Source organism: Heptranchias perlo, chromosome 21 (genome assembly GCF_035084215.1).
Source record: "Heptranchias perlo isolate sHepPer1 chromosome 21, sHepPer1.hap1, whole genome shotgun sequence".
Classification (NCBI taxonomy): Eukaryota; Metazoa; Chordata; class Chondrichthyes; order Hexanchiformes; family Hexanchidae; genus Heptranchias; species Heptranchias perlo.
The window spans coordinates 27,087,210-27,099,371 of record NC_090345.1 but is presented as its reverse complement, the minus strand read 5'-3'; the positions used below and the strand labels follow the sequence as shown (position 1 = coordinate 27,099,371).

Here is a 12,162-nt window from a genome sequence, read left to right as displayed (position 1 = left end):
GACAGCTGTCAACATATGTACAAAAATTTAGGTCAACAGACATGAAATCTATTAAATCAACTTCCATAGTTTCCTGTCCAGTCAAATCAACTGCTGTATAAGTCTACTGAACTTTGTGTCTTTTGATTAAATCTTGTTACATATTGAAACCTATTTTCCTATTAAGAAAAAGAAAAGGCTCAGCCAGTTTAACTGTCAGAACATATTACATATTGTGTTTTAATATAGTAACTCATATCTTCAATGCATTTGTGTCCCCCATGTGCGAAATGCTGCTTGGAATAAATGCAAGCTATCAGTTATTTCTCGCAATTCCTTCATTTGTCTTGATTTCACTATAGCAAAACTGGTATGTGACTTGTGGACTGAATTCCAATTACTGAAGTTGAATTTCCTCCCCCAAGTGTCAGCAGTTAATTAAAAGCATACAATTCTTAAATCCAGTACAATGAAGTAAAACGTTGCAGAAAAATTTCACTGAATTTTCAAAAGTATGCTATGATTTTTTTGTTAGTCCTAAGTTAGATGCTCTCAGCTGGAACAGTGGTGAGCATTACTTTGCCTCAGTTAGGTTTCAGCTGCTGGTCACTATCCAATCATATCTAAAGATCCCCACCATTGTCAAAGTCTGTACCAACACTCAGTCTGGACTCACTCATCAAGCAAGGTGTCTTGCACGAGTTATCACATTCAGGAAAGGTGAGATAGAAAGGGCAGAACACTAGAAAAAAAATCCAAATGCCAAAACTAAAAAAAATATTCCTCTTCCCCACTAAGTTTTGAAATCTATCTGCAGCGGGAGGTAATGTTTACTGGAGCTCATACCAAGCGTATGTAACTAGCCATTTAAAATGAGTCCTCCCTTATCGCTACATATTCACAACACATATTCACTGAGATAATTAAGCCTTTGTTTGGGACTAAAAGTAATAAGACCTTATTTTCCCTCTGACAGCTTTGACTGAACTGACAAAATCAGAATAGTTCAAGAATCGTTCCAAACCGACAGTAAACCGATTATAGGATATGTAGTGCCTTTTGTGGTACAGCTTTGTGGTACAATACTGGAATTTAGCAGCAGTAAAAGAAACTAATTTACGAGAATATCCCATAATGCATCTATGACATCAAATATGAATTTAAAGGTAAAAATGCTTTTTATTTCATTTTGGTACTTGAAGATAGAATCAAACGAATATGCTGGATTGTCAAGACCTGAATTAATTTCACTACATTTTAGTATTCAGGAGCTAGTACAGCCTTTTCTCTACCAATATAAAGCCTTAAAGGCTCTGATATTACGTCTCACCCTTTGCCCAGGCGCTGTCCAGATCTCAGAGCACACGAGTTTGGTGGCCTGGGTCATTTGCGTGACCCGGTTGCACCCCCAGCGCAGCCCCCTCCCGTCCCCCAGAAGGGCTGCAGATAGTTGAGGGACTGGCTGCCAGCCCCAGGACCTTCTGGCTGCTGTTCTTCAACAGGCTTGAAGATCTGTGGGGAGGCTACAAATGCCAAAATTAAAATATGATCCCTCTCCCCCACTAACGGATCGCAGGCCAAGGCCAAACACTAGCAACTTTGGGTGACCCGCTGTCGCTTTGAGGCGAAACTGAGACAGTAGGTCTGCAAACGTCCCCTCCCATCTCATTTCTATGTCTGCGCAGGTTCAGGTCTGACTATTTTAAGAAGCCACGGAAATCCTTTATTTTCTGTAAAGGCAGCAGAAACCTGAAGTAACGTGCGCTACAGAGAGAAATAGCGGGTCGAAGAAAACACAATTAAGCACTGATTTTGTGATCTTCTTAAAATTTGCATGCCTGTGACTCCGGTGCACCGGCATCCATAGTAAGGCCCATGTTGGACTTTGCAATGTAAGGCTTGCGCCCAAATAGCTGCACATGGAAAATGTGTGCAGGGACTCAGGCCTGTAAGCTGACTAGCTGCCTATCGCAAAAACTGACTGGCAGTAGCATATGAAAGGATACTCACCCCTAAAGGGGAGATATTTTTTTCTCTGAAAAATAACGAACTCTATTTTTCTCTCACAATGTTGTAATAATGTTACTATTGTAGGTTGATTTACATTTGCAATGTCAAGAGGTATCTGGCGCACACGTGAAGGAATCTCTTGCAGTGGTCACAAATGAGCTGTGTTCATGGAGTGATAGCCCTTCCTGTTGACAACAGTCCTGGCTCGTGTGGAGGTGCTCGTATTGCTATATGGGTGCAATCGATTACACCCTGCACCCGTGGGAAGCCAGCCACAGCGTGGAATCCCACTGCCCTCTCCATCTGGCTGAGGTCATCCATGAGGAAGCTGATATAGTGCGAGGCCCTGCAGAACAAGCCGTCGCTGACCTGCCTTATGCACTTGTGTGCAGATGACTGAGAGACCCGGTGACGTCCCCGGTGACATCCTGGAAGGAGCGGAAGGCGAAGAAGTTGAGGGCAGTGGTGACTTTGACAGCGACAGGTAAGGAGATGCTGCACGGTCCATCCGGGAGCAGCTCGTCATTAAGGAGGCTGCAGATGTCCGTGACTACCTGGTGACTGACTCTGAGCCTCCTTATGCAATGCTCCTCAGAGAGGTCCAGGAAGCTGAGCCTCGGTCTGTAGACCCTGTGGCGAGGGTAGTGCCTTCTGCGACGCATCTCTCTCTGTGGTTGCCCTCCCTCCTCATGGATAGCACGTGCAGTGAGGTGGTCACACCGCAGGTAAAGATTACACAGGCAGAAAGGAAATGGGTGACCGCCAGGCAGAATAAAAGGACTAGGCAGGTAGAGCAGGAGTCCCCTGGTGACATCTCCCTCTCAAACAGATATACCGCTTTGGATACTGTTGGGGGAGATGGCTTATCAGGGGAAAGCAGCAAGAGCCAAGTTCGTGGCACCACGGGTGGCTCTGCTGCACAGGAGGGGAGGAAGAAGAGTGGCAGGGCTACAGCGATAGGGGATTCAATTGTAAGGGGAACAGATAGGCATTTCTGTGGCCGCAAACGTTACTCCAGGATGATATGTTGCCTCCCAGCTGCTAGGGTCAAGGTTGTTGCGGAGCAGCTGCAGGACATTCTGGAGGGGGATGGTGAACAGCCAGTAGTCGTGGTCCATAGGTAAAAAAAAGGGATGAGGTCCTGCAAGGTGAATTTAAGGAGTTAGGAGATAAATCAAAAAGCAGGACTTCAAAGGAAGTGATCACAGGGTTACTACCAGTGCCATGTGCTAGTGAGTATAGGAACAGGAGAATAGACCGGATGAATGCATGGCTGCAAGGATGATTTAGATGCCCGGGACATTGGGATCAGTTCTGGGGAAGGTGGGACCTGTACAAGCGGGACGGGTTACACCCGAGCAGGACCGGGACCAATGTCCTCGCGGGGGTGTTTGCTAGTACTGTTGGGGAAGGTTTAAACTAGAGTGGCACGGGGATGGGAACCTGAGCGGGGAGTCAGAAGGGAGTAAAGTTGAGAGCAGCAAGAGAGGGGAAGACGCAGGGGAAATTTACAATACAAATAGTACAAACAGTTGTTCAAGAACAAGTGAAAGGGAAAAGCGTAGAGCAGCAGAAAGAAAGTGTACTTTAGACACTACAGATAAAATGAAAACTAGAAGGCGTAAGTTAGATTAACCCAGCATCAAAGCTGAAGGTCAGGCTAGGGTGTGTGGCCCAACTAAGAGTTCTATATACAAATGCACGGAGTATAAGGAATAAATTAAATGAACTACAGGTTCAAATTCAAATTGAAGGGTATGACATGATAGCTATTAATGAGACATGGCTGCAGGATGGTCAGGATTGAGAACTAAATATACCGGGTTATAAGGTCTACAGAAGAGATAGGGAAAATGGAAGAGGGGGAGGAGTAGCCTTAGTAATTAGAGATGAAATCACTTCAATGATAAAGGAGGATATAACGAGAGGTAAGCAGCCAACAAAGACCTTATGGGTTGAATTGAGAAATAGGAAAGGATCTAAGACTATAGTGGGAATTGTGTATAGGACCCCTGGCAGCAGCTCTGAAGTGCTAGATTGTATAAATGCAGAGATTAGACAAGCATGTAACAAAGGCATAGTGGTCTTAATGGAGGACTTTAACCTTCACATAGATTGGGAAAAGCAGACGAGCAACTGTCAGAAAGGTAGTGAATTTCTTGAGTGTGTCCAGGACAATTTTCTACAGCAGTATGTCCTAGAGGCAACAAGGGGGCAAGCCATACTTGATTTAGTAATGAGTAATGAACCAGATTTAGTTAACAGCTTAACTGTACGCGAACATCTATCCAATAGCGATCATAACATGATCGAGTTCAATGTAGTGTTTGAAAGAGAAAAAAGTGAGTCAGCTGCTAAGATTCTAGACTTGGGTAAGGCCGACTTCAATGGGATGACAATTGTAAACAATTTTACAACACCAAGTTATAGTCCAGCAATTTTATTTTAAATTCACAAGCTTTCGGAGACTTCCTCCTTCCTCAGGTAAATGTTTCAGGAGCTCCTTGAAGCCTACGCATTTATACATATAGAACAATACATGGTGTTTACAGACTGCCCCTGCAACTGCCCGTTGCCAAGGCAATCTCCGTGTTCAGACAGAGAGGTGTCACCTGCAGAACCCCCGAATACACATTCAACAAAAAAACAAACAGGGAAAAAAAAACAGAGAAAAAAAAGAGAGAGGCAGAAACATCCGGAAGGCAGAGAGAGCCAGCAAATGACCCATTATATTAAAAACAGATAACATTTGTTCGCTGGTGGGGTAACGTGTAGCGTGACATGAACCCAAGATCCCGGTTGAGGCCGTCCTCATGGGTGCGGAACTTGGCTATCAATTTCTGCTCGACGATTTTGCGTTGTCGTGTGTCTCGAAGGCCGCCTTGGAGTACGCTTACCCGAAGGTCGGTGGATGAATGTCCATGACTGCTGAAGTGTTCCCCGACTGGGAGGGAACCCTCCTGTTTGGCGATTGTTGCGCGGTGTCCGTTCATCCGTTGTCGCAGCGTCTGCATGGTCTCGCCAATGTACCATGCTCTGGGGCATCCTTTCCTGCAACGTATGAGGTAGACAACGTTGCAGGAAAGGATGCCCCAGAGCATGGTACATTGGCGAGACCATGCAGACGCTGCGACAACGGATGAACGGACACCGCGCAACAATCGCCAAACAGGAGGGTTCCCTCCCAGTCGGGGAACACTTCAGCAGTCATGGACATTCATCCACCGACCTTCGGGTAAGCGTACTCCAAGGCGGCCTTCGAGACACACGACAACGCAAAATCGTCGAGGAGAAATTGATAGCCAAGTTCCGCACCCATGAGGACGGCCTCAACCGGGATCTTGGGTTCATGTCACGCTACACGTTACCCCACCAGCGAACAAATGTTATCTGTTTTTAATATAATGGGTCATTTGCTGGCTTTCTCTGCCTTCCGGATGTTTCTGCCTCTCTCTGTTTTTCTTCTCTGTTTTTTTTCCCTGTTTGTTTTTTTGTTGAATGTGTATTCGGGGGTTCTGCAGGTGACACCTCTCTGTCTGAACACGGTGATTGCCTTGGCAACGGGCAGTTGCAGGGGCAGTCTGTAAACACCATGTATTGTTCTATATGTATAAATGCGTAGGCTTCAAGGAGCTCCTGAAACATTTACCTGAGGAAGGAGGAAGTCTCCGAAAGCTTGTGAATTTAAAATAAAATTGCTGGACTATAACTTGGTGTTGTAAAATTGTTTACAATTGTCAACCCCAGTCCATCACCGGCATCTCCACATCAATGGGATGAGACAGAGACTGTCCACAGTAAACTGGGCAAATCTGTTAATGGGTAAAACGACTGATGATCAGTGGGAAATGTCTAAAGAAACATTTAACATGATACAGAATCGGTTTTTACCCCTGAGGGGCAAGAACTCTACTTGCCAAAAAAAAAATCCATGGACAACTAAAGAGGTAAGGGACAGTATAAGACATAAGGAAAGGGCATACAAAAAGGCAAAAAATGGCACAGATCCTGGCGAATGGGAAAGATACAAAGATCAACAAAGGGTCACAAAACAGATAGTGAGAGCTACAGAAAGAGAATATGAAAAGAAACTTGCAAGGCATATCAAAACCAATACGAAGAACTTTTATAGTTATATTAGGAAAAAGAGGGTGGTCAGGAGCAGTGTTGGCCCCTTAAAAACTGAAAGTGGGGATATTGTCATTGACAATGGGGAACTGGCGGATATGTTGAACGATTACTTTGCGTCAGTATTTACAGTAGAAAAAGAGGATAGCATGCCGGAAATCCCAAGAAAACTAATATTGAATCGGGGACAGGGACTCGATAAAATTAACATAAGTAAAGCAACAGTAATGAAGAAAATAATAGCACTAAAGAGTGACAAATCCCCAGGACCAGATGGTTTCCATCTCAGGGTTTTAAAGGAAGTAGCACATTGTAGATGCCCTAACTTTAACCTTTCAAAGTTCTCTAGATTCAGGAACTGTCCCTCTAGATTGGAAAATTGCAATGTCACTCCACTTTTTAAGAAAGGAGAGAGAGGGAAACCAGGGAATTATAGACCAGTTAGCCTAACATCTGTTGTGGGGAAAATGCTGGAGTCTATAATTAAGGATAGGGTGACTGAACACCTTGAGAATTTTCAGTTAATCAGAGAGAGCCAGCATGGATTTGTGAAAGGTAGGTCGTGCCTGACAAACCTGACTGAATTTTTTGAAGAGGTGACTAAAGTAGTGGACAGGGGAATGTCAATGGATGTTATTTATATGGACTTCCAGAAGGCATTTGATAAGGTCCCACATAAGAGACTGTTAGCTAAGATAGAAGCCCATGGAATAGAGGGAAAAGTACGGACTTGGTTAGGAAGTTGGCTGAGCGAAAGGCGACAGAGAGTAGGGATGATGGGTAAGTACTCACATTGGCAGGATGTGACTAGTGGAGTCCCGCAGGGATCTGTCTTGGGGCCTCAATTATTCACAATATTTATTAACTTAGATGAAGGCACAGAAAGTCTCATTTCTAAGTTTGCCGATGACACAAAGATTGGTGGCATTGTAAGCAGTGTAGATGAAAACATAAAATTACAAAGCGATATTGGTAGATTAGGTGAATGGGCAAAACTGTGGCAAATGGAATTCAATGTAGACAAATGTGAGATCCTCCACTTTGGATCAAAAAAGGATAGAACAGGGTACTTTCTAAATGGTAAAAAGTTAAAAACAGTGGATGTCCAAAGGGACCTAGGGGTTCAGGTACACAGATCACTGAAGTGTCATGAACAGGTGCAGAAAATAATCAATAAGGCTAAAAGAATGATGGCCTTTATATCTGGAGGACTAGAGTAGAAGGGGGCAGAAGTTATGCTGCAGCTATACAAAACCCTGGTTGGACCGCACCTGGAGTACTGTGAGCATTCTGGGCATCGCACCTTCGGAAGGACATATTGGCCTTGGAGGGAGTGCAGCGTAGGTTTACTAGAATGATACCTGGACTTCAAGGGTTAAGTTACGAGGAGAGATTACACAAATTGGGGTTGTATTCTCTGAAGTTTCGAAGGGTAAGGGATGATCTGATCGAAGTTTATAAGATATTAAGGGGAATGGATAGGGTGGATAGAGAGAAACTATTTCCGCTGGTTGGGGATTCTAGGAGTAAGGGGCACAGTCTAAAAATTAGAGCCAGACCTTTCAGGAGTGAGATTAGAAAACATTTCTACACACAAAGGGTTGTAGAAGTTTGGAACTCTCTTCCGCAAACGGCAATTGATACTAGCTCAATTGCTAAATTTAAATCTGAGATAGATAGCTTTTTGGCAACCAAAGGTATTAAGGGATATGGGCCAAAGGCGGGTATATGGAGTTAGATCACAGATCAGCCATGATCTTATCAAATGGCGGAGCAGGCACGAGGGGCTGAATGGCCTACTCCTGTTCCTATGTTCCTGCTGTGCCGGTGGATGTGTCACAGCACTGTGCTGTGGAGCTCCACGTGTCAGAGGTGGACGGCATGGACGGCGAGGCTGGTGATGCTGTTCGTCCTCCTAGGAGGTCACGACTGCAGCTATGGCGGCCCTCATCCGGAAGATGTACGTTTGAGGGGGTCCGCAAGGTAGGTAAATGTGTCCGCACACCGGGGTTGAGATTCCATGTTGGTGAACTGTAGTGTTAGGAGGAGGGTGGTGGAGGCCAAACTTTGTCCCAAGTGACAGAGTGGCCTCCTGCAATGAGTGAGGATCTCCCCCCACCACCTGTCAAATGGACCTTTGCAGCTCCCACAGGCTGGTGGCTGCAACACGTCCGTTTCAACTGGGAGTGTTTCCCCCAGTACGGGAAACAGTCTCAGTTTATTGCAAAATCCCACCCCTCCTAAAATATCAGGTCAATCAGGTCTGTAAACGACCTGAAGTACCTAGTTAATTACTTTAAGTGGCATCCCGCCAGCTTTAATTGCCGGCGGGAGGCCCACATGCGGGGGCTGCGCGCGCATGTAAGCGCGTCACTGAGGAACCCAGAAGTGGGCGGGTTGGAGCCGGGCTACGGACCCGCCCCGGGAATCCCTGATTTTCGGAGCCCCCCCACCACGAATGCACCTGCTCGGGGGTGCGAAAATCGAGCCCCAAGTGTTCAAACGAAAGAAGTGGAAACATTTTCATCACAAACATAAAAATGAACAATGTTCTAAGAAGTTTGTTTATCATGTGATTGGAATTATTCACTTACTTGCTGATTATTTTGGCACGCTTTGCACTGGAGAAGTTCTCTACCTGAAGTGATTCTTGAGTGAGAAAAGCAACAGCCAGGTGAAAGTAGTTGTTCCATAACTGTAAATTAGGCAGTAAAAGAAAGTAAATTAGAAACATAAAACCAACAAGTCAACCAAAAGCGTGGACGATGACAAATGTTTATTTGACTTTCGTGGATTACCGTCTGTGGAATCGCATTTATAATGTTTTGACAACTTTTTTATGACAGTGACTGAAGCTCAACTAGCTTCAGTGTATACAAGTCTCCATATAATTAAAATGTACTTTTAATAGAGAATATCCAGAGTGAAGCACTAATGATGTGAGAATATTTCATGTTTTACCCCGAAAGGATTATAAATAGTAATGTGTTGTATCATCCCATAAAACAATTAAACATCCATTTTATTTGATAAGTGTACTTCTGCATACAAGCCATGATTTAACTGATGAGAAACTCAAATTATCAATCAACAGCAAGGACGCATCTTCATTCCTTTTTTTTGATAGCAGTATTAACTTGTTCAGATAATATATTTGTAGATCAAATATCTGGAATGAGGGTAAAAGGGATTTCTCCAATTTCTTGCTTCAAAGTGCAAGAAACATGGGGCAGATTTTCAACTTGATGCCGGGGTGTAAAACCGGTGTTGTAAATTTAAAACCTATTGTAGAAACTGCACAATTTTTATTTCCAAACAAAATAGGAAATTTAGCATTTCCAGAGATCTGTTAGGAAGTAACAAGCCAATGCTGCCAGACCTAGGGTGTCCCCTCCCCCGGGCAGTCAAGCCCATGAACTTTCCTCAGACAACAGGAATCTACCAGTGAGCCAAGCCTCAAATTCCATCCCCATTCCACTAAACCAGAGGTCCATCCTCAACCACAAAGATGCCAAACCAAAGAACCCCCTTCCCATGTTTCTAAATGCCAGCAGCCCCATCTCAGTTCTTCCAAAGCAACCCAATACGACCAAAACCCAGAACAATCCCCCAATGTTCCTAAAGTCCAGTACCATCCCCCAGTGCTATCAAAGCTTCGTACTACCCTCAGTACAGCCAAACTGCATTACCCCTACACAGTACTGCTAAATATCAGAAACCTAACTCCAATAGGCTCAGCGATGAAATCATTTAGCTGTTATTCTTAGATTTAAAACTGGTAAGGGATAAAAAATAAAGGCCATTAATTTACAGTCTTCACAAAATAATGGAGTCATAGAATTCAATTTCCCAAACACCAGCAAAAATTCTAGAATACCCTTTAATAAAAATGGATTTTGGCTTGATTCAGTTGTGATAAATCAGTGGCCCTGATGTGATGCCCTACTTTTATAAAACAGTGCATCTGTTGACTCGCCATGTAATAAATGCTATCTTTATGGAAACTATTCACAAAAATGCACTACAAGGCACGTTAAGATGATTACTGGATAACTATTTTGCAGTGCATAACAGTATAACTAGCATCAGCCCTTCTATTTTATATTTCTCATTGCAAGTATGTATTTCACTCTTGGATAATAGTTCAAGCTTCACACTGAATCGGAAATTGCTATCACACCAGGGCAGGATGGCAGTAAATAATCATACTGGACACTGTCCCTTTAAGAAATGTGGCTCCTGAGACAGATCCTTCACTACTTTGCTGCGTATGAGGCCTCAACTGGAAGGCACCTTCGCTCTTAACTCAGAGGAAGCAGTATTGAGACCCAAGCAACAGAAGCAGTGAATGAACAGCAAACCAAATAAAAACATCTTTAAGCTACACCAGCTCAGAAAGAAAAGCTGGTGGAAGCAATGGGGGGAATTTAACCCCCAAGGACAGGTGGGTTGGGGGAAGGTGGGAAGGTAAAAATTTTGAAAATGTGAAACCCGACTCCAACTCGCTTCCAACGGTAAAATCTTTTAAGAAGGCTGCGTGCCTCCATTATAATAGCTTTTTATTTTTAAATCCTGAGGGCCAGGAATCTCGGATCTTCTGATTCTCACCATGTAAGAGGAGGCGGGAAGGCCCGGATCAGCAGGTGTGTGCCTTTATTGCACTGCTTGTGGGCCAGGAGGAACAGGAGTGATTCCTCCAGGTCCAACAAGCTCACCTGCCGTGATCCGACACGTGCGATCGGCCAAACCCCCCATGATCTATCCACGGCCACTCCCGATGTCTCCAAACCCCATCCACCCACCCCAATGTCCGACCCCCTAACGATGTCCGGCCCTCCCTGATTTATTCACCCCCCCACACCCCCGACATCTCCAACACCCCAGGATGATGGATACCCCCCCTATCTGATGTCCAGCTTCAAACCCCCACCGATGTCAGACTTATCTGGCATCCGCTCTCCGGCTGCTTTCCTGTCCGGCAGGCAGCCAGCCTGTCGATCTGGCTGTCTGTCGAGCGGGAAACCTGCTGAAAAAATTTAAAAGATGTCCTGATGTCCATACTTCTGGGTTTCCCGTCCAGAAATGCTCCCCTCCCCCCCATCCACGGCTCGGAGTAAAAATCCAGGCCAATGTATGTAGAGACTGAATTTTTTTCACAGAATGAAGAACAGCATACCTATGGTAAACAATCTAATATTCTTCTCATTTATAAAATCTTCACGTATAGTTAGGAAACATATCGAAAAAAATGGTGGTGGTGTTCTTCAGACCTACATCTATAGGCCATCCAAGTGCACAGCAGCACCAAATTACATCTTAGTAACCAATTTGTTAACCTCTGTCCTGTAATGAGCTTACTTCAGGTCTTATACCAAAGGAAAAAAAAACTGCCTAAACTCATAATATGTATACATAAAAGGCTACTTCCTTTCAATGGATGAAACATGAGATGAAAAAAAATTTGATGCTCTTTATTTACACATCAAATGAGCTAAGTGCTGAGTGAAAGTTCGATTTCATGTATAAGCATACAAGAATTACTGAAGTTTTGAGATATTTTGCTATTTTGAAACAATTTTGCAATTTTAGTTAAACACTGTCATTTATCTTTCTGCTGTTACTTTACTTTTGCTTTTGTCAATCTTATTCTTTAACAAAAACTATTTGAAGTTTGTAGCCCGAGAGTGCCCAAATCACTGGATTCTTGTTCTCCTGTGTGGAGAGAATGGATGCATGTGAAGGTTCAACAAATAAGGAAGTTCTCAGTCTTTCACCAAAGTTTCGTCAGTAATTTCAATATGTAGTTGTCACATGATGAACTTTTTTTTAATTCGTTCATGGGATGTGGGCGTCGCTGGCGAGGCCAGCATTTATTGCCCATCCCTAATTGCCCTTGAGAAGGTGGTGGTGAGCTGCCTTCTTGAACCGCTGCAGTCCGTGTGGTGACGGTTCTCCCACAGTGCTGTTAGGAAGGGAGTTCCAGGATTTTGACCCAGCGACGATGAAGGAACGGCGATATATTTCCAAGTCGGGATGGTGTGTGAC

At 44.1% G+C, this 12,162-nt stretch overlaps 1 protein-coding gene across 3 annotated transcripts in view; it reads right to left on the bottom strand.

Moving 5' to 3' along the window:
- Window positions 1-12,162, bottom strand: part of dock1 (dedicator of cytokinesis 1) — a 472,808-nt gene that overhangs the window by 113,485 nt on the left and 347,161 nt on the right. For all 3 annotated transcript variants that reach the window (XM_068002361.1, XM_068002362.1, XM_068002363.1), the window contains one exon: window positions 8,712-8,812. In XM_068002361.1, the coding sequence (XP_067858462.1) occupies window positions 8,712-8,812 (101 nt within the window). The remainder of the gene's footprint in view (window positions 1-8,711; window positions 8,813-12,162) is intronic.